At 32.9% G+C, this 27,367-nt stretch overlaps 1 protein-coding gene across 5 annotated transcripts in view; it reads right to left on the bottom strand.

Moving 5' to 3' along the window:
* Positions 1–27,367, bottom strand: part of RIMS2 (regulating synaptic membrane exocytosis 2) — a 426,764-nt gene that overhangs the window by 338,184 nt on the left and 61,213 nt on the right. For all 5 annotated transcript variants that reach the window (XM_090283463.1, XM_090283465.1, XM_090283467.1 and 2 more), the window contains exon 2: positions 5,604–5,814. In XM_090283463.1, coding sequence (XP_090139589.1) covers positions 5,604–5,814 — 211 coding nt within the window. The remainder of the gene's footprint in view (positions 1–5,603; positions 5,815–27,367) is intronic.

The raw sequence follows: 27,367 nt of genomic DNA on the forward strand, positions 1-27,367 counted from the left end.
TTCTCTCTGTATCCTAAATGTACTCAAAATAATTAAATAATTTTTAAGGATGGCTCCACATCTAAGAGCTTCAAAATTAAAACAAAAGATTATTTTATCTTGATTCTTAAAAGGTTACTAAGCTAATTTTTAAATAGCTTTATAATTAAATTTCAAGCCATAAAATATTTGTATTCTCATTATTCTACTTCATTAGAATAGTGTGACCAAATTTCACTGGGCTTAGTCCTTTGGAGATATAATAAATCAAAGAAATGTATTCAGCATTTATTGAAAGCAAAAGTCTTCTATTACATTATGATTTAATTTGAAAAGAGAAATTGAATGCAATACTTTTTCATTTAGAATATAGGCAACCTTTATACATATCATTCAAAGGAACATTATCCCAAGTAAATTATTACACTCTTATGACAGGCTTCTTACCTCAATGAAAATGTACAAAAACTAATTTAAAAATCCACGCTATCTTTCTTGAGTTAAACTATATATTTTTTTATGTTTTACTCCCTTGACACTTTCCTCAGATATATATTTAGATCTAAGGAAACTGTGAAAGGAATATATATATATTTTTTCATATATATATGAAAAAAGAAGGGAACACTCCTTCTATAAACCATCTCCATCAGACTAATCCAAAACATACAGAAATTTATGGTAAACTAAATTGCAACAGATTTTCAAGGGGTATTCCAATTTTTCACCATACTTAATTTATTGACTGAAACTTTGTTCAGCATAAAGGGACCTGTGTTAGAAATCAAGAAATATATTTCCAAGCAAACTATAATCAGATATCATTAGAGACTTCGGCTTCTGACTTAAATGAGGTAGCAAGGGCTTGAATTCTCCACCTGCTTAAAACAGACAGACAAAAAACATATGAAAGTATGGTTTCCAACATTTCGAATGTTGCAACAAAAGACAGTGATAGATGGGAAACAAAAAATATAAGCTCTACAGTTGTCCCAGCTAGCTTATTGCTTTGAAATACTTTTTAGGCAGTGGAGCAGCACAGAGGAGCTAAAGTTCATTCTGGCAGATATCCTGAGTCTAAGGGATTATAACTGAGAGTCTGAGGAGGGCAACAATAGGTCATAAGACAAGTTACCAGAAGAAAGAAAGCCACACTGAGAGTGAACCTTGGAGATCTGCAGAGGGTCCCTTGAAGTACTTCGCTTAATAATGATCAGTGAGCACGCGTATGAGAAAAGACCCAACAGTGGGGGGGGGGGGGGGAACTATTTGAAAAGATTAAAGAGAACAAAGGATATTCCCACCAGCAAGACTGGAAAAACTCTTAAATCATAGGGTATTGGTTAAAGTACTCATGAAAGCCTTGCCTTAGTAGAAGAGAATAATTAGTGCTAAATGGAACTCAACTCCATATCCACCTAACAAATCATAAAAGAAAGATGAGAAAGTGCCAAATTGTTTCCACATAACTGCATCCCAGACAAAACTAAAGAAGAGTAATAGAAACACAAAAAGTATCCAGTAACCATCATGGTAAAATTTGCAATGCCTGGCATCCAACAAAAGATAACAAGCATGCAGATTCAAGAAAATGCAGACCATAAAGAAAAACTGACAGAAATGCTAGAATTAACAAAGGAGAATATCAAAAACAGTTATTACAGTGTATTCTACATATTCAAAAAGTTAAATAGATCATGAAAAATATCAAAAAGTCCAGAATTGAAATTTAATGTTTTTTATCCTCACCCAAGGATGTTTTTTGTATTGCTTTTAGAGAAAGAGGACAGTAGAGAGAAAGGGAGAGACAGAAACATCATACAAGAGAGAAGGCTCCCACATGTGCCCAGATTGGGGATCATACATGTCCAATCCGGGGATGGAACCCACAACCCGGGTGTGTAGCCTGACCGGGAATCAAACCCACAACCTTTCAGCTACAGGAGGACATTACAACCAACTGAGCCACACCAGCCAGGGCTGAAATTCTAGATGTAAAAACTACCATGTCTAAGATAAAAAATACACTGAAAGATAAGATCAGATTTGTCATTGCCAAAGAAAGGATTAGTAAACTTAAAGACACAGCTATAGAAAATTTATAAAATAAAATTTGGCTTAATGAAAAGAACTTCACGCAGCCTATTCTATGAGTAACAGAAGTCCCTGAAAGAGAAGAGAGGAGGGGCCAGCAAAAATACGTGAAGAAAAAATGGTCAAAATTTTCCAAAACCCTATGAAAACTGTAAATTTATAGATGAAAAAAAAAAAGAAGCTCAAAAGACTCCAAGCACAAGAAATATGAAGCAAAATATACCAAAGATAAGAATGATATCACACATCTCATTAGAAAAAGAGAAAGGGAGAAAACATGGAACACCAAGCAAAAATATCTTTTTTAAAAACCCAAAGGCAAATTTTTCAGCATAAAAAGTTGAAGGCATTTGTCAATTCATCACCAGCAGGTTGCACCATCCAAAAAAAAAAAAAGGAAGGAAGGAAATCCTCTAAGCAGATGTAATATAATATTATAATATCAGCTAGAAATACAGATCTACAATAAGTAAATAAATAAATAAATAGCACTAGATATAATCATGACAAAAGCAAATATCTACTTTTTCCCTTATTATGTAATACTCATTAAAAGATACAATTTTAAAACAAAAGGAATAACAATGCACATGAGGTTTATAAAATAAGTAAAAGTAATACATATGAAACCAATAACGTAAAGTCCAAGAGTAGAGAAATGGAAGTGCACTATTGTGATATTCTTACGTTATACATATATTGATATTATAGTATAATATCAGTTAAGATTGACTATGGTGATCTAAACATATATACTATAAACCTGAAGCAATTATTAAAATAATAAAATAAAAAGTTATAGCTAATGAGCCAACAAAGAAGTTAAAACAAAATAAAAAACACTTGGTTAATCAAAACAAGAGTGAAAAAGAAAAATATAAACAAAAATCAGAGGGTACAAGTAGGGGAAAAAAAGATGTTATAATATATAATCACATTAAATGTAAATTATCTAAACACACCAATTTAAAAGCAAAAATTGTCAAATTCGATAACAAAGCAAGGCTCAATTAAAAGAAAAGTACTTTAGATATGTAGACACAAATAAGTTTGAAGTAAATGAATAGAAAAGCATAAATCATATTAATACTAATCAATACAAGTTGGAAAGGCTACATTAATATAATACAAAGTGAATTTCAGAACAAACAATATTACTTGGAATAAAGAAACTCAATAAGATAAAGTCAGTTAATTGGGAGGACATAATAATCCCAAGTGTTTATGCACCTGAACAGATCTTAAAATTGTATGAAACAAAAACTGATAGAACTGCAAGAAACAAATAAATCCAACTATTGCTATATATTTCAATATACCTCTTGTAATAAGTGATAAAATAAATAGGAAAAAAATCAACAGGGATATTATAGATTTGAATAACTCTATTAACCAACTTGACCTAATGAATAATTTAAAACACTCTCCAAAAATGGCAGAATATACATTCTTTTCATGCAGGACATTTACCAAAATAAGTCACATTCTGGGCCATAAAATAAGTATCAATACATTTCAAAAGATTCAAGATATACAAAGTATATCTGGGAATACAACAGAATTAAATTAAAAAGCATTAACAGAAAGATGTCTGAAAACCCCTAATATTTGGAAAATAAATAACATAATTATAAGTTATCAATGGGTCATAGAGGAAAAGAAAAATTATTTTTAAATGCATAAAAATTTTAAAATGACACAATATTTGAGATGCCACTGAAATAGTATCTAAAAGAAAGTACAGAAGGTTTGCAGTCAAGATGGAGGAATAGGTGGACACTCTTCGTCTCCTTGCACAACCATAAGAAGAATCACAACTGACCTCAAAACAAAAACACCCAGAACTGCCAGGAAATTGAACTCTATGGATGTCTGACAACCAAGAATTTAAAGAAGCCATACTCATCTTGATGGGTAGGAGGGGCAGAGCCTGGGAGCCAGGGAGGAGAGGACATGGTGTGGCAGTGGAAAGGAGGCACCAGTAAGGCAGCAGGATGGCAGCTGGCGGAATGGGTGCTCCCACATGCATGAGTGATGGATAAAATCAGGCGGGTTACTTAGGGAGTGAGCACGCAGCCTCAGTCCAGACCACCTCAAAACTTTGGCTGTAAAATCAGTGGGCATTGGAGCGGCAGAAGAAACTGCCTGTCTCTCAGTAGAGTCCCTTTAAAGGACCTGCACATTCCTAATCTCAACGCTTAGAGAAAAAACACTTGAGAAAATCCAACACCTATTCCTGATGTTAAAAAATAACTCTCAGAAATTAGGAATACAGCATCTATGAAAAGCTGATATCTAACGTAATTTTTAATAGTGAAAAACTGAATGCTCTTTCCCTAAGATCAATAACAAGATAGGATGTCTGCTCTCACCACTTCTATTCAGAATTGTACTGCCATTTCTAGCCAATGCAACTAGCCAAGAAAAAAGCATAATCAGGTAAACCAGGGTGAAAAATCAATTGGAATAAACAAAACAATGAGAAAGGGAAGAAATAAGAAAATGGAGAAATGAAATCTCACAGGGCAACAAAATTAACACCATTATGCCTAAGTAAGGTATGTAAAGATATCAGCTTACTATTTAAAAACCATCTAAATGAAGAACTGATTGATAAGATACAAGTGAGGAGATAAAAGCAAATTCTAAAGAGCTTTTAAGACAAATTTTTTTTAAAAAACTGTTTTTGCTCATTTCAACAAACATTCTTTTTTTTTATCACTGTACAGTTGCCTCTCACTTGCACCCCTAACTGGGGACCTGACGTGAAAGCCAGTCATGTACCCTGACTGGGAACCAAACCAGCGATACTTGGCTTGCAGGCCGACGCTCAATCCACTGAGCCACAGCAGCCAGGGCTTCAACAAACATTCTTTAGGTAGCATTAATATTGTTCTAAAGGGGATGGGTGAACTACAAAAATCTAGTATAAATGTGAAACACCTCCTTTAACATTTCTTCTTGAAATTCCATAGTATGATGTTTATTTCATTAATGTTAAGACAAAATAAAAGGTAGTGCAGCTTTAAAAGCTTTAAAATTACAGAACACAGAATCTCAAAGTTAGAGAGAGACTCTTTTAGAAAGGAAATAAAACAGGGGCCAAGGGGAGAGTGTATCTACCAAGTTTATAAAATTATGCATGGCAATGGAAAAGGGTGTGTCAGAACTCTAATGTTAATCAGTTCTCTGGCTCTAAAAATGAACTTCAGTCTCTCTGGATCTGAGTTTTCTGCACCTGTAAAATTAAGGAATTAGACCATTTGGTCCCCAAATTCTATTCATCATCTTTGAGAGCCTAAGATTCTATGATTCTAAACAAAATCATAACTTAAAGGACATAAACAATAAAACAAATATATTTTTAAACCACAGAAAAAAAACACCAATTTCTTCTAACTAAAATGAAGATGCTGGAAAAGGTTTTTTTTATTGGTTAATCTGAATATTAATTTCAGTTGTCTTTTACATTTTACTCACAATAAGCTTAACTATAAGAGAATTATTATGTGTGATTTTCATTTCTGTACCTTGTTTGAGCGTAATGACACTCGACCTCCACAACGCGCACAGAACTTTGTTTGGCAATATGAACAGTTATGGCCACATCCATCAGCAAACTTTGTTTTGTGGCAGATACCACATGTTGGAGCATCACCCTTCTGTTCTTGCTGCTGCTGTGATTCTTCTCCCATCTTCTTTACCTGTTCCTTATACATTTCAAACTGCTGATGAAGTTTTCTGCAAAGAAAACAGATAAGGAAAAATTGGTTTCCTGATGGTCTTAAAAAAATAACTCACTACAATCTGTAGACACAATTTCATATCAAAAAATCCATAGAGTGAAAAAGAATAAAATTTTAATTTTCTGATAATGGAATAACATCATAAGTGTTGCAACTAATTCTGCCTCCTGATATACATATGAATTTAAGAACCAATTAATACAATATACGTTTATGGAGGTATTTCTTCTATTACAATTGTAAATTTTCTACCTACCATTTGCAATATATTTTCCATCATACACTCCAAAATATTTACCATATTATTTTTCAACAGTTTAATTTCTAAATAAAGGCAGCTAATTAGACATACACAGTGAAGTCAAAACCTATGAAACTCAAATCGTTGAGACAGAATCTCAGTTGAAGTGATCTTACGAGTCCAAACAGGGGAACGCACTGGATGAGTGCTCTCCCTAATTGTTGAAATCTATTCAACAGTCTGGACATTAGTTGGCTATAAAAACACTATGAAATATTAGGATTTTACAGAATGAGTCTGGGCAAATAAAAGTTAAGGCCAAGTTTTACTTTATAGATAAAGTAGAAGTATAAGAAAAGATACCTAGTCAAAGGTATTATTTACTCTAATTAAAAATAAATAGTGATATAACTTTCATTATTTTTATAAGGAAAGTTGAAAATGTTTTAGAACTATAATTAGTTCTGCTTAGGATTTACAAAGCTATAAACAATGTCACTTCCATTCCAAACCTATCTGAATTACTGACCTGATTGGTGATTTATTCCCCAACACTAATGATCTAACAGAAAAGGCATGCCCACTTTAAAACATAAATGCTATTCAAAACCATGAGACTTGGGGAGGGGGTAAATAACAAGGGTTAAACAACCCATCACCAAGAGATAAAATAACCAATATAATAAGATTCAGAGATGACAAGGGTAGTGAAATTATCATACACAGGCTTCTAAGTAATTAAAATTGTTAAAGTAAAAGATATATAGAAAAAGGTGGACAATACGCACAAACAGATGAGGTATTAAAGCAGAAAGATGAAACTCTAAGAGTCAAATAAAATTCTAAAAATATAAAATATGCCATCAGAGATGAAGAATTTCTTCAATGAGATCAGGAGTAGGCTTGAAAAAAATGTGACAAAGATATCAGTAAACTTGAAAGTAAGTCAATAAAAATTATCTAAACTAAAAAAATTTTTTTACAAAAGAGTAAAAAAAGGGGAAAAAAACAGAGCATCCAAGAGCTATCCAAGAGCTAAATGGATCTAACATATGTGAAATTGGAGCTCTAGAAGAAGAAAGAATAAACACTGCAAAGGAAATACTTGAAGAGGCAATGGCCATGAATTTTCCAAAACTAATGAAACCCACCATATCATAGATACCTGAATCTCAGAGAATCCTTTGTAGAACAATTACTAAATACGCACACACACACGAGACACACACACACAGAGAGAGACATGTCATAGTTATACTGCTAAAAACCAAAGCTAAAAAATGAAAGAAGCCAGAGAAAATGAAACATTATGTAAAGAGACGAATGATAAGAATTACAGACTATCCTTTAGAGACCATGCAAGCTAATAAGACTTCGAAGTGACATTTACATAAAGTACTGAAAGAAGAATGGTCAACCTAAGATCCCATATGCAGTGATATGCTTCAAAAAACAAAAAGGCAAAATATACATAAAGACTTTTTCAAGCAAACAAATGTTGAAATAATTCATTATCAGAAGACCTTAAATGCAAGGAATTTAGAGTTAAGTTCTTTAGGCCAAAGAAGTATGATATCACTTGGACATATTATATGGAAACATTTCCAAAAAAGTAAAAGAAGAGAAGGTTAAACCCAAAAAAGTAGAGGAAAGGAATAAAAAGGATTAGAGAAGAAATCAATGAGACCAAATGCTATTCTTTTAAAAACTTCAATAAAATTGATAAAACTCTAGACACAACTGAAAAACAAAAATTACCTACAGAAATTTAAAACTACAAATTCCACAATTAAACAAAATTAAATTTAAAGGATTATAAGAGAATGCTGCAAATGACTCCATGCCATAAGTGCTAAAACTTACATGAGCAACAGAACATTTCCTTTTAAGACAGAAGTTAGAAATTATCACACCTAACTCAACAATAAATAGAGAGCCTGACAAATCCTATATCTATATGCATGACCCATGGATATGAACTAAGGGGGGTGATCGTTGAAGGGAAGGGAAGATACCAGACAGAAGGGGGCAAAAGAGAAAAAAACTGGGACAACTGTAATAGCATAATCAATAAAATATACATAAGAATCAAATAAGATCTAAATAATATAAAAAATATACTGTATACATCAATAATAAGATATCAAGTCTCAAAAAATATATCTATTGATTCAATGTCATTCCAATCAAAATCTCAGCATAATTTTTTAAATAAATTGACAAGCTAACTCTAAAAGGTATATAAAAAAGCAAAGTTCCTAGAATGGCACAATATTTTGAAAAGAAGGTTGAAGGACTCATAATACCTGATTTCAAGATTTACTATAAAATCTACACAAGTAATCAAGTCAATATGATATTGGCAAAGAGGAAACTCCACATAGCAATGGAACAGAATTGAGTCCAGAGTAGTTCAATACTTAAATACTCATTTATTTTTTAAAAAAGATTCCAAGATAATTCACTGAAGAAAAAATAGTCTTTTAAGCAATGGGAAATACATGTGTAAAAAAGTAATTGAAAATCGATGTGTAAAAAGTTTAGCCTCAACTCCTACCTCACACCTTGTATTAAAATTAACTTAATATATTACAGAATAATCAATGGACTACAGAAATAAATATAATGACTAAAACTATAGAACTTTTAGAAGACAAAATTGAAGAAAATTGTGCTCATGTGTTAAATAAAGACTTCTTCAATGGATGTAAAAAGTATGAACTAGAAAGTAGCCAATATATAAATGAACAAACGTAGCTATGTTCCAATAAAACATTTTTATGAACACAAATCTGAATTTCATGTGATTTTATAGTGACAGAATATTATAATTTAAAAAATTTTTTCAACCAATTTTAAATGTAAAAATCATTTTTAACTTACCATTTATACAAATAACAAGCAGTGGGCTAAATTTGGCCTATGGGCCATAAATAGCCCACTTCTGTACTATATGGTTTCATTTATATGACATTCTGGAAAAAGCAAAATTTTAAGTACTGAAATCAGATCAGTGGTTGTTAGCGGCTGCAGTAAGGCAAGGGGCATAAAATTACAAGCGGGCAAAAGATACTTTAAGGGATAAGAAATATTCTGTTTTGATTATGGTAGTAAATATACAACTGCATATGTTTTTTAAAATTCACTGAAATGTTTATCTCAAAGTAGTTAATTTTACTTAATAAATTATACCTCAAAAAACCAGACTTTTAAAAAAAGTTAGTTTCACATTGCTAACCTTAAGTCAGTAGGTAAATTAAAAGAAGAGCTATGTGAATGAGTCCTTATATCTAGTTAATCACAAAGTGTACCTTCCTTTTTCACACATACCAATAAATTCAAATAACCATGCCAGTTTTATTAACTTTTTTCATAACTTCAGATAATACACTGTTTTTCCCTGATGATCTCCAGACCAAGTTTAAAAAATTAAGTAAAGCTTTGCTAATACAAAACAAGCACCAACCATTACAGGAGGTTCAAGCCAATAAAACATACCAAAACATGCACTTTTTTTTTTTTCCCCTCTCCAACATGCACGATTTTAAATGGACTATTGATTCAGCTCTACAGCAGAGCTTATCTTTCAATGTGTGAGATACATTGTACATTTCTACTGTATAGCTGTGGATACACATGATTTTTGGCATACCTCTTAGTAAATGGCTGAACTTCATTGAATGAAAAAGAAGGCTGGAAAAGGAAAATTAGAAAGAGCGATTCTTTGTTTCAGTTGGAGAGACACTGGAGTACTTACTAGGCAAGTTACCAAAGCACACAGGAACAAAAAGTAGAAATCCAGTTAAGTGAACTGTGCTTAACTTAGTGCCTCTGACATCATTAAAGTTGCAGGGTGGAATCAAAAGGTTCCAAATGTGGAAAGAATAGAAACTGCACTCCAGACAGGACCTGACTATAATAATTTGAATAACCTGAAACACTAATTTAAAAAATCATAAGCACCCTTATGTTCGTTGCAGTTATTTACAATCACCAAGATATGGAAGCAGGCCAAGTGTCCATCAATAGATGAGTGGATAAAACAACTACGGACATTTACACAATGGAATACTACTCGGCCATAAAAAAGAATGTTTTACTCTTTGAAACAGTATGGATGGACCTGGAGAACATGATGCTATGTGAAATAAGCCAGTCAGAGAAAGACAAATACCACATGATTTCACTCATATGTGGAATCTACAGAACAAACTGAACTAACAAACAAAATTGAGACAGACTTATAGATGGAGAGCAGATGACAGCCAGTGTGGTTGGGAAGCAGGAGAGTTAAGAGGGTAGAGGGATTGAGCAAAAAAGGAAAAAGGAGTCATGGAAATGGACAACAGTGTGGTGATTACTGGGGGGAGGGGGGAATAAGGGGACTAAATGGTAATGGAAAATAAATACAATAAAAAAATTTTAAAGAGTTTTAGAGAGGTTTTATGTATTCATCCTTCCAGTCTTATAAAAATGAGAAATTAGCCTATAAGATGTAGAAGTGGTGAATATAGGCCAATTCAGTAGCTAAATTTCATTCCTTGCCAAGAAGAGTACACCCTCCCCTCCCATTTATAAATAAGCAAAATTCTATCTCTGTTTCCTCACACCAGTCATTCTTCAACCAACCTAACCTAATTTCCAGTCTACTTCCTAATTAGCACAAAGTTCATCAATGATCAAATTAATGGACAGATTTTTTAGTCTTCATCATACTGAGTCCTGAACAAGATTTGAAATGACATTCAATTATGTTCACTACTCCCTTGGCCTTCATAACATAGTCCTGGTTTTCTTCCTGTACCTATAACCTGTCATTTTCTTTCTCCTTTCCAGGCTATGACTCAACTTCTCTTCTCTTTTAATTCTATAAGGTCTTCTGGGCAGTCTTACCCATGCCTAAGGCTTCAATTTCCACTTATAAATTTAAAAGACTTAAAGACATAAATCCCCAGTTCACATTGCTCCTCTGAGTTTCGATATGTAATGGCCTCCTTGACATCTCTATCTGGATATCTCAGCACCACCAGAAGAAACTCAGTATTTGCAAAACTGAACTCATGATTTTCCTATACAAACCATATACTCTTCCATTGTTCCTACTTCATTAAATGGTGTTTCTTACATGTCATTCAACTATACATCTTTATATATAAACTATACTTGATGCATATGGTGCTTACGCTGTATCAGGTAGATAGGTACTATTATTATTATTCCTACTATTATTTTTATTCTTCAGAAACATTATCTTTGCTCATGGTCACAAGCCAATAAGTGATTAAAGCCAGATCTACATTCAGTATTGCTCCAGAATCCATGCTCTTTGCCATAATAGTTTATACATCTCCTTCCTGCATTTTAATAGTGTATAATATCCCATTTGCATAAACTACATTTTATTCGTGCATTTATTTTTTTAAAGTTGGACCTTTATAATTTACTATAATATAATCTTTCTGTAATGACATATTTATATAGTTTTCTCTGCAGTATACATGCAGGAATATAATACACATACTCAAATTCACTAAATATCTCTGAGCTGCTCTCCCATATAGCTTAATCCAGTTACCACACCAGCTAGCAGGGTATGAACATTTCAGTTTTCTCTTGTCCTTGCCAATATGTAATACTATTCAACTTTTGAAGTTGTTGGAGCTTCTTTTTAAGTTCGTGTTCTTCTGACTCCTAATGACATTTACCTAATTGGATTCCTCCTCCTATGAATCACCTATTCACTTCATCTTTACCAATACTCTTGGATTTCCTATATTTTTCTTACTGATTTTCAGGAGCACACAATATAACCTATATGTTAATCCTTTACATGTTAAACAAAACAAATTTCCCAGTCTGACAACTGACTCCTGATTTTGTAGATGGTGTCCTTTGTTAAAACAGAGAAATGTTTTATTTTTATATAGTCAAATACATAAATTTCTTCCTTCATGGTTTGTGATTTTGGTAGCTAGCTCTAAAACAATCCTTACTTACCCCTAATTCAACCACAAAAAAATTACAGAGTTTTTTTCTAATAGCTTTATAATTGTGCCTCTCATATTTAGGCTTTTAATTGATCTGGTGTTTATTTTTATATGTGATATGATGCAAGAATTTAATTTCAATGTTCTCCATACAGAGATTCCATTTTCACAGGACCACAAAATAGTGCATCCTGATTTATGATGGCAATCTATCATATACTAAATTTCCACATGTGCATAGGTCTATTTATGGACTCTTTTATCTCATTGGTTTTTATGTTCATTCCTACTCCAGAACAACACTGTCAGAACCAAACTCCAAATACAATGAAAGGTCTAAAAGATCTTAAATATGTAAACCTGAATATGTATATAACCTTCCAGTGATGTAAATCAGACATCAGATAACATTTTCTGTAAAGGTCCAGATAGTAGATATTTTAGGCTTTGTGGGCATAGGGTCTCTGTCACAAACACTCAAACTTGCCAGTGGAATGCAAGCGCAGTCATATAAAATATTCAAACAAATTAGTTTGTGTTCCAATAAATCTTTATTTACAGAAATGGGCAGCAGGCAGGATTTGAATCACAGGCCATATTTTGCAAATCCCTGATATAAATAAAAGCCAAAGATATACTCATATTTAATTTAAAACTTTTATTACAAATAAATGCTTAAGAGACATATACAATAATATATTAATTTGGAAATATGGCTTTTTCCACTTTCTTATTTCACAAAGCTCTTTTATAATCCAAATTTTTAATGTATATATTCTATATCGATGTCTCTATTATCACTAAAGCAAGTCATGGAACTCAATGTTGTCCAGAATAAATTTTCTTCACTTCTGAGTTCTTTGACAAAACTAAACTTTTCAGTCTCTTAGTTCAAGGTAATTCTGCTGGTCCTCGAAATTTTATACCCAACCACATAGGTTTGTGTTACTGTTGTTTACTCATTGATCTAATAGATACACTTTCTTTTTTTTTTTTTTTTTGGATTTTATTATTTTTTTTATTATTTTTTTAATGTGTTTTATTGATTATAATATTACATTTGTGCCAATTTCCCTTCCCTCTGCTCCCCTCCACCCGGTGGCCCCCCTCCCTCCAGTTGTCCCCCCCTTTTAGATCATGTCCATTAGTTGTGCATATAGTTCTTCTCAACCTCTCTCTGTCTATTCCATTCCCTCCTACCATGATCCTTAATTCCTATATCATCTCCCTCCCTCTCCCCATTCCCCCTCCCTGTTGACCTCCCCCCAATATGTTCCCCGTACCTATAGTTCTTTTTCCACTCTCGTTGCCTGTTTAGTTTGCCTTTGTTTCAATTCCCTAGCTTCTGTTGTTTCTTGTGATGCAGTTTTCATTTTAGATTTCATTGTCTTGATCCTCCTTTTTCTAAACCAGTCCCTTTAACATCTCATATAACAGTGGTTTGGATCTAATGAACTCTTTCAGTTTTATTTTGTCCTGGAAACACTTTCTCTGTCCTTCTATTCTGAATGACAATTTCGCTGGATAGAGTATTCGTGGTTGTAGGTTTTGGATTTTCATTACTTTGAATATTTCTTGCCAGTCCCTTCTTGCCTGCAGGGTCTCCCTTGAGAAGTCAGCTGATAGTCTAATTGGGACCCCTTTGTACATAATTCTTTTCTTCTCTCTTGCTGCTTTTAAGATTCTCTCTTTATCTTTAATTTTTGACATTTTGATTATAATGTGTCTTGGAGTGGTTCTCCCTGGGTCCAGTTTTTTTGGAACTCTCTGTGCTTCCTGGACCTGTAAGTCTATTTCCTTCCCCAAGTCTGGGAAGTTCTCCTTTATTATATTTTCACTCAATTTTTCAAGTTCTAGTTCATCTTCCTCGCTCTCTGGCAAACCAATGATTCTTATGTTGGGCCTTTTATAGCTGTCCCAGAGGTTTCTGATCCTCTCATCGTTGCTTCCCATTTCCTCTCGCTGCACTGGTTGACTGCTTGTTCCTTCTCCATATTCCAGTTTGTTGAAATGAACTCTGGATTTTTTTTCCTCACCATCTGTCTCGTATGTGGTTTTGTTCCTTTCGTTATGAGTGTTTTTCGCTTCTTTCTCATCTTTTTCCAGATCTTTTGTGAATTCTGTAAGCCACCTGATAACAATGGCCCAGAACTGAGCATCTGACAGGTTTCTTATCTGTTCATCTGTCAGGTTCTCCATCTGTTGCCTGGTGAGCTGTGCCACCGGGATTTCTATAGTTGTCTGCCTCATTTTGACAGATGCGTTTTGTTTTCTTGGGCCGGCTGTAGGGGGCAGTGCCTGTGTACTCGTAATGACCCGTTCGGCAGCCTTTCTTGCTGCACCGTGGTGCTTTGTCGTCACAGTCCAGCGACCCGTGCCTGTCCGCGACCTATTTCACAGCCCTGTGGCGCTTTCTTTGGGGGCGGGGGTCCAAGATGGATTCACACAGTTATTCCGTTAGGAGACCAGGATCCGTCCTCCCGTCCCCCTGGGCCTCACTGTTCAAGGCGATGTGGTGGCTGCTTTCCCCAGCGTTGGGGTCGCAAGCTGCCAGGGGTTCGACTGCAGCCGGGGTTGTTCTCCCCGCCGCTGTCCCAGGTGCGACCGCAAACAGCACCGCCCCCTTTCTCTCGTCCTACCTGCCCAAAGGGCGCCGCTGGTTTATAACTTCATATGTTGGGCTTCCGTGTAGTTTTATTTTCTGGAATTTCTAGTTATCCTTTGTTTTGAAGTAGTTGTATTCCTCTCTAGTTGTAGAGGGAGACCTAGCGCATCCGTCTAAGCCTCCATCTTGGCCGGAAGTAATAGGTACACTTTCATGATCTCCTTAAACATTTACATTACTACTTTTTTAAAGTAAGCTTTAAAGGTTTGTTTATTACAACTTCCAACACCAGCCATTATGAATTTCTAGACTGATGTTAAATTTCTTTATCTCCCCTTTCACAAATTCTATCAGGTACAGTAGCACCCCCATCCACAGAATATACATTCCAAGACCCCCAGTGGAGATCTGAATCCACAGTAATACCAAAGTCTGTATATACTATGATTTTTCCTATCCATATATATCTATGATAAAATGTAATTTATAAACCAGAGACACAGTAAGAGATTAAGAACAATAATTAGTAACAAAATAGAACAATTATAAAAATGCACTGTAATAAAAAGATTATGTTTCTGTTCAGGTCTTCCACCCACAAATTTGATGAGTTTTCCATTTGAACTAATAAGCACTTACCACACAATGTAGTCATAGCTTTTTTAGTTTGAAGTGAAACAGCAAAACTAACACAATTTTTTTTTCCTTCTTCACAATTTAATAGAAGATTCATGCTTACTTTAGATCTTACCAACATCAGGTTATATTTTTTTTCCCCTTTCCTTAAGTCTAGAACTTCCACACTTTCACTTAAAGAAAGCACTTTTTGGCTTTTCTTTGGCTATCTAAAATGCAAGCATCAATACTCTTGTACTTTGGAGCCATTGTTAAGTAAGTGAGGGTTATTTGAACACAAACACTGTCATGATGACTGAGTGGCTTCTAAGTGACTAAAGGGGTGGGTGACATATACAATGTGGATGTGCTGAACAAAGAGATGACTCACATCCTAGGCAGGACTGAGCGGGGCGGCACAAGATTTCTTCCTGTTACCCAAAATGGTACACAATTTAAAATTTATGAACTGTTTACTTCTAGAATTTTCTATTTAATATTTTCAGACCAGGGTTGATAGCTGGTAACTGAAACCGCGAAAAGCAAAAACATGAATACTGAGACTAATGTAATCTCTATAGGTATAGATATGATTATTTGAGGTCCTTTCAGGATAATGTGTCTTCTCCAAGCAGTACTTTGTGATTCAAACTAAAGAAATCAAGGGCCTCTCATAATAAGATAGATTTTATAAGAATGAAAAATAAAGCAAATTCCTTTTATTAGAAAAATGAAGAACTCCATATAGTCCAGAATATATAGTACTTTGGCTTTGCAACTTGTTTTGATATCTGGCAAAATGAATCTTCCTCCTTGTTACTTCTGAAAATTGTTTTACTCTTTATAAAAATTTTCATTCATATAAATATTTTAATCCTTTTACCAAGTTCTCTTAAAAATCCTGGTAGAAGTTTTATTGGAATTGCATTTCATTTATACATTAGTTTTAGGAGAACCGATGTCTTTACAATGTTGAGTTTTCCCTCCTACAAGCATAATGAGACCATTTATTGACAATCTCAAAAACAGTAACTGCCTATACGGCCAGGCAAATTTTTAACTAAAATTTTTTTCACCTTAACTTGCAATCTACCCCAAAAAAAGTCTATACATAGACCTGTATTTCAATTTAATTGGCTCCCTTTGCAATTGCTTCTATTATACCTTATTTTATATTTATTTTAACTGCATTTCAAAACATTATTTTGAGAAAAACCCTATAGGATTCATCAATTTGCCAAAAAATAAAAAATATTAAAAAAAAGGTTAAGGGCCTCTATAAGATAGTCTCATGTTTATATTTGTTTCAGAAAAAAGTAAAAGCCAGTTCCCCAACAATTGCATGAAACCGATATGACCATAATACTTTCTACTTTTCACTTCCATAACTCCTCATTATTTTCAATGCACTTCAGTAACTCTTTCTTGCGAAGGTACTCCTTAACATTTCTGACTATGTTAAACCCTTCCTTTAAATATTTTCAAAACACTATAGTACATTGCATTTCCTTTTTTTAAGATAAATGATTATCTGACTTATGCCTAATATAATCCATGGGGATTATTTCTTCTGTTTCTGCTCTCCTTTTTAGCCCACTGACTGGCCTAATGCATAGACCATAGCCAACATCTCTATAAATACTTACAAATGCTTGAATTAGTGAAGAACAAGTAAATGTGTATTGTGTGAGTTATTCAACAAACTTTAATGAAAACAATCTCTATTAATCAATAATTATTTTTTAAAACATCTGAAAGTATGTCTTTTTTCCAACCATCTTCTTATCCACTTAGCCCTTCCTATTTATTATTGAAGTAAAGTTCTTTCTTTTCAAATTTGCCTTGATCTTTGTTTATGCCAATCAAATGTCACTTCATTTCAACAGAGATCACTTTTTAAAGTTATTAATAAAATTACTATTTAATAACCATTGCAATCCACTAAATAATAAAACTTAAACTTTATTATTCTCTCAAACTCATAAACATGATACATAATTTGGTTATTTAAAATTGAAGCGAAGTTGCATCTAATTATATTTTGCTATTGATTTTACTAATTTATTACATGATTCAATGCCTTAGGAAAATAAATCAGCCAGACAATGACATTATGTGCCATTTTGATACAATTTTTGCTAATTAGAGGAAAAAATTATTTCTATTCCTTGTGACATACTATTATTATGTTATAAAATATAAAAGGCAAAATCAGTTGGCATCCACTAGATGCCAATGATAAAAAAGTAGACAAGTTAAACAGGTCTTGACTTCAACTAGCATATATATAGCAACAGTTCCAATTTTAGAACTATATACCAACTATTACTAGTATATCACAACATTGTTTTACTTTAGTTGAAACTGAAATGACAAAATTTTAAATTAAATGCTTACAAGGTAACAAAGTATGGAGAGATTACCCTCATGGTAAAAGTGAATGTTTCTCTATTTCACTTTAGAGCTCCTAATAGTCATTTTTGTTCTTTTCTAGAGTTCATGTCCTTCTCAAACTGCCCATTCCTACAACCAAACCATCTTCTCTGTAAACATAACTCCTACTTTAAAAAGTGTAGAGGCTGGGTGGTGGGAGCATTTCTGAGTAAGATGGGAGGTTTTCCTCAGGAGACTAGAATTTGAATATATACTGTCTCTCTCACTTTCTCAGACTGACTTTCAATTCACAACATAAATAATATGGCCTGCACAAAGTTAAAAAGATACAAGTGTGACCTACTTCTTAAATAATAACAAAATATCGATTATCACTTGTTTCGGAGACTACAGAACCATTTTCATGGTCTTAGGTTGACATCAAGAGACGAGGTTGAAAATGAGTTGGATTCATCTTTTGCTTCAAAACCTAAAGAATTTTAAAAGCATGGCATATATAGGCTAGATGACAGATGGAATGAGGTTCTAGAAAGCAAAGGAGGTTATGTTAATGAATAAATATTTTCATAATCATGGGCTTCTTCATTTTTAAGATAGACCTTGATATCGGACATTATTTTTGCACCAACCTTATAAATGGAATGGACCTTTTTTTTTAATGTTTCAGGTCAATATGAGAATAAATTGCTGCTTTCCCAAATGATGGTACACCACTCTAATGAAATGTTCAGTGATAAGAGGACTCAGTAGTCAAATAAGTTTAGTAAACATTGCATGTTCTAACACTTTGGAGCACATTTCGAAACTCAGAAGTACTACAATAAAGAAAACTGCTTAAAGTTTTTAAAAAGAATCTTTCCAAAACTATTGACCAAAGATTGAATTTGGGAATTAATACCCTTAATGTCTGCTGGAATTATTTTGAAAGAAACACACTTTAAAATATACTGCATTATTAGAGAAAGATATTTAATTGCATAAATATGTTTTACATTATTTATACGAAAACTAGGGGGAGAATTACCTCTTTGCTTTTACTATCCTATAAATTAGCCTTGTATTCTTTTTAGATTTCTATGGGACAATTAAAGGTTAAGGTACCAAACTCATAACCTAACAATTTTCATTTCTGTGGAGTAATATTCCAAGGGCAGTATTTTAAACATACTCTTTTGCATGTTATACTATCAGAGATAATATTTAGTCTATACAGATCAGCTTACTTACGTCTGGGGCTCCTTTTCATTTTGTTGTTTTTGCTGGGGCTGAAGAACGTTATTTACCAGTTCAGTGATCCCACTAAAGGGAAACCACCTGTTTAAACAAGCAAATAATGTGACTGAATAACCAAATGAATAACAATGTAGGTCAAATGTTTTCTTATCAATAATAATAAAAATACACAGGCACAAAAGCTACAGCCAATGGAAACGTGAGCTCCAATTATCATCCAGGCAGTCAGAATATAGGGAAATTAAGTTTGAACACTTAACTAGTCCAAAAGCAGGCAGCAAAAAACCACATCCAGTCAGTATGTGGATGAAGTAAAAAACTACAGGCAGCTCTCTTACAAGCCAGAGAGTCAGAAAGCAGAAGACACACTAGCTGCAGCCTATCCAGTATTAGAGTAAGCTAATACCATCAAAGGTGCAGAAAGCAGAGTATGGCAAAGGTACAGAAGTCAAGCCTACTGCACTCTTCATACATTTACTTACTGTGTCGGTTGTGGTTTGTGTTCTTCTTTGACCCTAAAAAGATAAGTTTGCACAACTGAGTGCACTGTACTAGCAAGAAATGTCTATTTACAGATTTGTGGTCATATAAAAATGAAAACTGAGGTTAAAGGGGAAAGCTGAATGCTTTGCTATATATTGAAGTTACACATTTGAATTAATTTGGCACAAGAAAAAAGAGAAGTTGAATCATTTGTTCTTAATAGAGGACTAATATTAAAACTTTACCGCTGTTCTAAATGATTTCATGATTTAGTCCTTAAGTTTTTCTGTATATTTTTATTGCTATTGATGCTTTTAAAATAATTATTCTAAGGTACCACATTAAACTCAGTTACATTTCATTTATTGAACAGAAATAGATTTCCTTTTTATTTTTAAAATTTTTTCATTAATATAAATTGAAGCAAAGGCATAAAATTTTAAATAAAATGTAAGGTTTTATAAATGTATTTTTAAAGCCTTACAAATGACTGTATTTACTGCTTAAAGGAGCAGTTAAAGGAAATGTGGGAGAGGGTAATGTATCCAATCTTCCTAAAAATAGCTACTAGATAAGTACGTATATTAAATTTAAAATATTCATAAGCTAAAGTAAATTATTCATATAACTATAACAAACTAAAAATGCATTTAAACTATAATCAACTCAGTGCTTTACTGAAAGAGCACTAAATATTTAAAAGGTGGAGGAAGATCATACACAAGGGTAGTGATGCCCCTGAAATTTGGCTTCCCACACTTTGCTTAGGACTGGTCCTGACAAGTAAGTAACACTATGTCTCAGTGGTGAGATGATTAGCTTTTACTTTCCCAAAGAAAGACTAAGAATTGGTAGCTAAAACCGGTGACCAAAATTGAGGACTTTCTTTAGGAAGTTATATTAATACTATAAATTAAATTCTCTTAACATCAAATTGATTTTCTTTTCCAGTGTATTCTTATTTTTAATGATATAAGCAATAAATGAAAAGGTACCCTTATACATCTTTGTATCCTAATGAATAAATATAACTAGTAATTATAAAGCTCTATATTAACCACAAAAAAAAATCCCCTGCTCTCGCATTCACTTCAACAAGTGTAATATTTTTAGCCTAAAGCTAAAGCCAAAGTCATTTAATATGTAAATAATTTTATAACTGATAGTACAATAGGTTATATCTAACACCAGAAATCATATTAACAAGCAAACACATGTAAACTATAATGACACTGGATTCTATTTAGGAAAGTTATCATTGTATTTCTTTGAAAATAAGAAAAATAATTCTTAAGATTTTAGAACAAAAGTGGCCCCATATAGATAACGACAAAGAAAGATTATCATACCAGTTCATCAAAACAGAGAATTCAAGATTATACTTAATCAAATAATATGTATGTTAAAAACAACAAATATTGAAATAAATGTGTATATGAGAAGATACTTTTTTTAAAAAATCCTGAGTGAGGACTTTTTTTAGGAATCATGTTTCCCTTAATTAGTGACAAAAGTTTTCTTTTTCTTTTTATCACAAATAGATATTAATCTACAAATTAGTTTTCCATTTCAAATCTTTACTTGAAAAAGTTAATAGACATAAAAATTTTGATTACCAATTCAGGAATTATTGCTGGGTGTTGTAAAATATCTATAAATAAAATATGCAAACATTTGCATCAGCTTCCCAAGTAAAATATGTATCATAATATGGCAGTATCAACATTTATCCTGTCTTTAAATAAAATCACGAGTGTAAAATTATTCTCCATTTTTCCAATATTTTAAATAAAATCAAACCTCAAAGTATCCATCCGATCATAGTTAAAATTCATGTTGAGATAATTAAGTGAGAACTGGTAATATGAAGAAGTACATACTTCTTTGTCAATACACTAACATTATTGACAATGAAAACCTACATTTCTGCACTCCAAAAAGTGTGTAAGGGACATCTAGTTTCTAGTCTGATACATAAGGAGCTTGGAAATCATTACTCCCATCCTTACAAAGAAAAAAGATGAACAAACTGAAAATCAGTAATTCTTAAAGCCATGAAGAATCTAGGGCACAGGACAAAGTGCTGCCCTGAAAACTAGAGAAACAGACAAGCAGAGTATCACACTTTACCAAAAGTACAGGCCGGGGAACAAAAGCCAACAGCTGGGGTCAGTATCTGTAGGAACACTTTTAACTATAATTGACTCCGTGTAAACTAGATAGAGTGTTTAAAATTCCAATGTGTCCAGTCTTAGCCACTTCCATAAATTTTACCTCCAGGAGCCCTAACAGTTACTCACTGAAAAGGTGAGATAAAAACCTCCAACAGGAAGAAGGGAAAGTAACCACTTTAAAATACTCCTAGAGCTCTCAACTCTCCTAACAACCTTCAAGTGGAGGGAAAATAGTTTACCAGAGTCTAACCAACTGGAATTATATCAAAACCAAACAAGCCCAAGTAAGGTGACTACCCAATTACATAACCCTCTAGTCTTCAATGTGGGAGAAGGAAAACACCAAACTACAGCCCCTTCAAACTTTCTACATGGGGGAAGGGAAATACCCAACTCAGGCTCACTGAAAGACTGAGACCTAATTATAGGACTATCAAATGTTTATCCTGTGTCAACACCTTACCACCAAATCAATGGAGTTCCTAAATAATAATAGGGGATTTACAACTAAAAGAACTGCAAGCTTTAGACACCATTTAGTAAGGAATCTCTAGGAAAACACAAAACAGGAAGAAAGATAAAAATAAAGACAATAGGAGAGAGTATTCTTGAAAGTTGACTGAGTAGAAAGCAACAGAAATCTGTCTCACCACCTAGTCAATGGCAGAATCTGTCTGATGTAACTATTTGGAAATCTGCAGCCAGTTGAAGATTTTCAACTTCAGGAGGTTTGAACTGTATATTGCAATTAATTTTGGTCAGTCTGAGATTTTAGCACGCTAGCAGCTACCCATCCCCACCCCTGGCCCCATGGCAGGTAGTAGCGCACTTACTCTGGACGCAACCTGCACACAGCTTACAGGAGCCAGGGAAGGTTGAAAGGACCTGTCCTCCAACAGAAAACAACAAAACCTGGTGATGGCAGAGAATCTGATTTCCTGAGTTACCAAATTATTAGATTCAAATGTCCAGTTTTCAACAACAACAAAAAAATCAGAAGGCATACAGAGAAGGAGGAAAGTACATTCCAAACAAAGGAAAAAAGAATCAACAAAAAAAAAGTCCCCAAATAAAAAACCGGAGGGCAGATCTAGTAGACAAAGACTTTAATTAAACAACCATCTTAAACATACTCAAGGAATTTTAAAAAGGAAGTGGAAAAAGTGAAATAACAATGTATGAAAAAAATAGAAGTATAAATAAAGATATATAAAACCTAAAAAGCAAAAAAAAATTCTGAAGCTCAAAAGTACAACTGACATGAAAAATTCACTAAGAGGATTCAAAGGCACATTTGAGAAAGAATAAGAACTCAGCAAATTTGAAGAGATAACAATGGAAATTATTGAATCTGAGAAACAAAAAAAATATTTGAGAAAAATGAACAGACTCAAAGAAACCTGTGGAACACTGTCAAGTGAACCAACATAGGCTTGATGTGGGAATTCCAAAAGAAAAGAGAGAAAGAGTGGGAGAAGGAGAAGGAAAGCAGAGTGAATATTTAAAAAATAATGGCTGAAAACTTTCCAAATTTGATAAAAGACATGAATATAAATATTTAAGAATATCAACAAACTCCAAGATGAAATCATCCACACAGACATAATAAGCCAATTAAATCTAACAAATATATGCAGAATACTCTATTCAACAAGAAGAGTATACTCATTTTTCTCAGTTGCACTTAGGAGATTTTCCAGGACTAACCATATATTATGCCACAAATTAAGTCTCCATAGATTTTAAAATATAGAAATCATATAAAGTATCTTTTCTGTCCACAACCAGATGAAGTAATAAATCGACTTTTTTAAAAACAGAAAATTCACAAATGTATAAAAATTAAATTACACACTTATAAAAATATTAATCAAAGAAGAAAACACAAGGAAAATCAGAAACAAGTGAAAACAAAAATAATACAGTATTCCCTCACTTATTATGGGTATTACGTTCTAGACCCTCCGCCCCACAAAGTAGGAACATTACATTTATTCTACACTCTTAAACCTACATAACTTTAACAACATACGTATACAGTACCACAAAACCCCATGATACAGCGAAAAATCCACGATCAATAATTAAATATAATATTTTTTAAAATCCCACAATACAGTGAGGCCGCAATAAGTGAACTACTATATAGAAAGGGACTGCTGTAGTTTACTAAAATTTAAGGGATATAGCTAAAGCAGTGCTACACAAGAAATTTATAGCTATAAACACACTGAAAAACAAGAAAGATTTCAAATCAACAACCTACCTTTAAACTTAGGAAACCAGGAGGGAGAAATTAACTGAAACCCAGCAGAAGGAAGGAATAAAGATTAGAGCAGAAGTGAAACAGAGAGGAGAAAACCAATAGAGAAAAATCAATGAAACTAAAAGTTGGTTCTTTGAAAAGATCAACTAAATGGACAAACATTTAGTTAGATGGATAAAGAAAAGAGAGAAGACTCAAATTACTAAAATCATAAACAAAAGTGGTGATGTTACTACTATTCTACAGAAATTTTTTAAATGTGAGAGTACCACAGACAATTGTGTGCCAACAAGTTAGACAACCTATCTTAAATTGACAAATTCCTAGAAACATAAAACCCACCAAGAAATCATGAAGAAATAAAAGATATCAATAGACCTATGACTAGTAAGAAGGTTGAATCATTAATCAAAAAGTTCCTGACAATGAAAAGCCATAAACCTGATGTCTTCACTGGTAAATTCTACCAAACTTTTAAAGATGAACTAATACCAATACTTTGTTAACTTCTCCTAAAAATTCAAGGAGAAACACTTCCTAACCCATTCTTTGAGACCACGATTACCATACCAAAGCCAAAGACACTATAACAAAACTACAGATAAATGTCCAATTAGTACACAAAGTGATCTACAGACACAATTCAATTGTTATCAAAATCCCAGTGATGTTTTCTGCAGAAATATAAAAACTAATCCTAAATTCATATGGAATCTCAAAGGACTGCAGTCAAAACAGTCTTGAAAAGGTTCAACAAAGCTGGAGGACTCACACTTCCTGATGCCAAAAATCACTACAAAGCTGGAGTAATCAGTGTGGTACTGGCATAAAGAAGAGCACAGACAAATGGCATAGAACATACCCCAGAAATGAACCTTCACACATAAAATCAAATGTTTTTTGACAAGGGGAAAGGACGGTCTTTTCAACGAATGGAAAAACTGGATATCCACATGCAAAAGAATGAAGTTGAACACTTACTTAACAATGTATGCAAAAATTAACTCAAAATCAAAGACCTAAATGTAAAATAATATGGGACAAGATCTGCACCACTTTGGATTTGGCAATGATTTCTTGGATATAACATGAAAAGCAGTTTATAAAAAGCAGACAAATTCAGCCTCACAAAAATTCTAAAAATTTGTGCATCAAAAGACTATCAACAGAGTACAAAGGCAAGCCATAGAACGGCAGGAAATGTTCACAAATCATATATCTAATAAGTGATTATTATATAAAGAACTTACATAACTAAACAAAAGTATTCAAAAATGGGCAAATTAGAAAATAGACATGTCTCAACAAAGGATATACAAATAGCCAATAAGCACATGAAAATATGCTCAATCTCATTTACCAGGGAAATGCAAATCAAAACTACTGTGAGATAGCGTGTTACATCCGGTAATTAGAATGGCCACTATTAAAATAAACACACACAGAAAATATGTGTTGGCAAGGATGTGGAGAAATTGGAACCATTGATCCCTTTTGGTAAAGATATAAAAAGGTTCCATTTCCATGGATAACAGTATAGTGGATGTTCGAAAAATTAAAAATTACCATGTGAGCCAGCAATTCCACTTATGGGTATACGCTCTTAAAAAGTGAAAGCAGAACCTCAAGGAGATATTTGTACACCCATGTTTACAGCAGCATTATTCATAATAACTACAGAATAAACACGTCTTCAGGGTTGATCCGTGGACAAATGGATAAGCAAAATGTGGTATATACATACAAGGGAATATTGTGCAGCCTTAAAAAAGAATGAAATTCTAATATATGTTATAACATGGATGAACCTTGAACACATTGTGCTAAGTACAATAAGCCACTCACAAAAAGACAAATACTGTATGATTCCACTTATATAAGACAAAGTAGTTGAAATCAGAGAAACAGACAGTAGAATCATAGTTTCCAGCTGCTGATGGAAGGGGAAAATGAGGAGTTATTTTTAATGGGTATACAGTTGCAATTTTATAGCATGAAAAATGTTCTTTATATAGACAGTAGTAAAGAAAGCACATTATGAATAGATTCAATATTACTGATCTGTACACTTAAAATGGTTAAGATAATATGTTTTATGTTTTTGGATTTTAACACAACTTTAAAAATCAGAAAAAAAATAAGGATAATAGAAGAAATTTTAGCCTCTGACACCACAGCTACGGCAAAGAGTAACCACAGCCTAAATCCTAGAAGGATAAATATAAAAACTGACTCAAAAGTGCTATCTACACACATTCATTTTACTTGACAAAAAAAATGCAGGACATTCTAAAAGGTTAAATAAGTAAAACCACACATAGTCTGAACAGACAAAGTATGCATCAGAACCAGACTCAGAGATGGCAAAGGTTTATATTTTTCCCTACCTGATTGGGAAACATAACTAATGTTAATATGTCAAAGGTTCTAATAGAAAAAGTAAACAACATGAAAGAACACAAGGGTTGGAAAGTTTTTTAAAGAATGAAATATAATGCTAAGAATCAGTAGCACTTAGATGCAAAAAGCCTCAACAACTTATTAGCAAAGCAAATTCAACAATACATTAAAAAGATCATACACCATAATCAAATGGATTTATTCCTGAAATGAAAGAATAGTTCAATATCTTCAAGTCAATTACTGTGCTACACCACACAAACAAAATTTTTAAAAATTCATATGACCATATCAATAGATGCAAAAAATATTTGATAAAATCCAGCACCCATTTATGAAAAAAAACCCTCAGCAAATTGAAAATAGAGAAAACATACCTCAATGTAATAAAGGCCATACATGACAAACCCATAGCCAACATCATACCCAATTGGAAAAAACTACAAGTGTCTCCAATAAGCTCAGGAACAAGATAGGCTGTCTGTTCTCAACACATTACTGAAAATCTTAGCCACAGCAATCAGACAAGAATAAGAAATAAAAGGCATCTAAATTTGAAAGGAAGAAGTAAAACTGTCATTATTTGCAGATGACATAATACTGTATATAAAGAGCCCTTAAAGATTCCATAAAAAATTAAAAAATAAAAAAAATTAAAAAACTACCAGAGCTGATAAATAAATACAGTAAAGTAGCAGGATATAAAATAAATATTCAGAAATTGGTTGCATTTTATACACTAACAAACTATCAAAAGAGAAACTTAATAATAATCCCATTTAAAATTGCATCAAAAAATAAAAGCAAATTCCTAGGGATAAATCTAACCAAGAAGGTAAAAGACCTATACTCAAAAAAATTACAAGACATTGAAGAAAGAAATCAGAGAAGATGCAAATAAATGAAAGTATATATTTACCCTTCTCACAAATGGGAAGAATTAACATCGTTAAAATGTCCATATAACAAAAAAACTATTAGAAACAAAAAACAAAAAAAGTTGCAGGATATAAAAATTAATGTACAAAAATACACTGTTTTCCAATATACTAACAAATAAATCTCAGGGGAAAAAAAAAAAAAAAGAACATAAATGTAAGCCATGACACCATAAAAGTCCTAGAGGAGAACATAGGCAGGAAAATTTCAG

The sequence above is a fragment of the Furipterus horrens genome, unplaced genomic scaffold (genome assembly GCF_987537825.1).
Source record: "Furipterus horrens unplaced genomic scaffold, mFurHor1.1.pri manual_scaffold_7, whole genome shotgun sequence".
Taxonomy (NCBI): Eukaryota; Metazoa; Chordata; class Mammalia; order Chiroptera; family Furipteridae; genus Furipterus; species Furipterus horrens.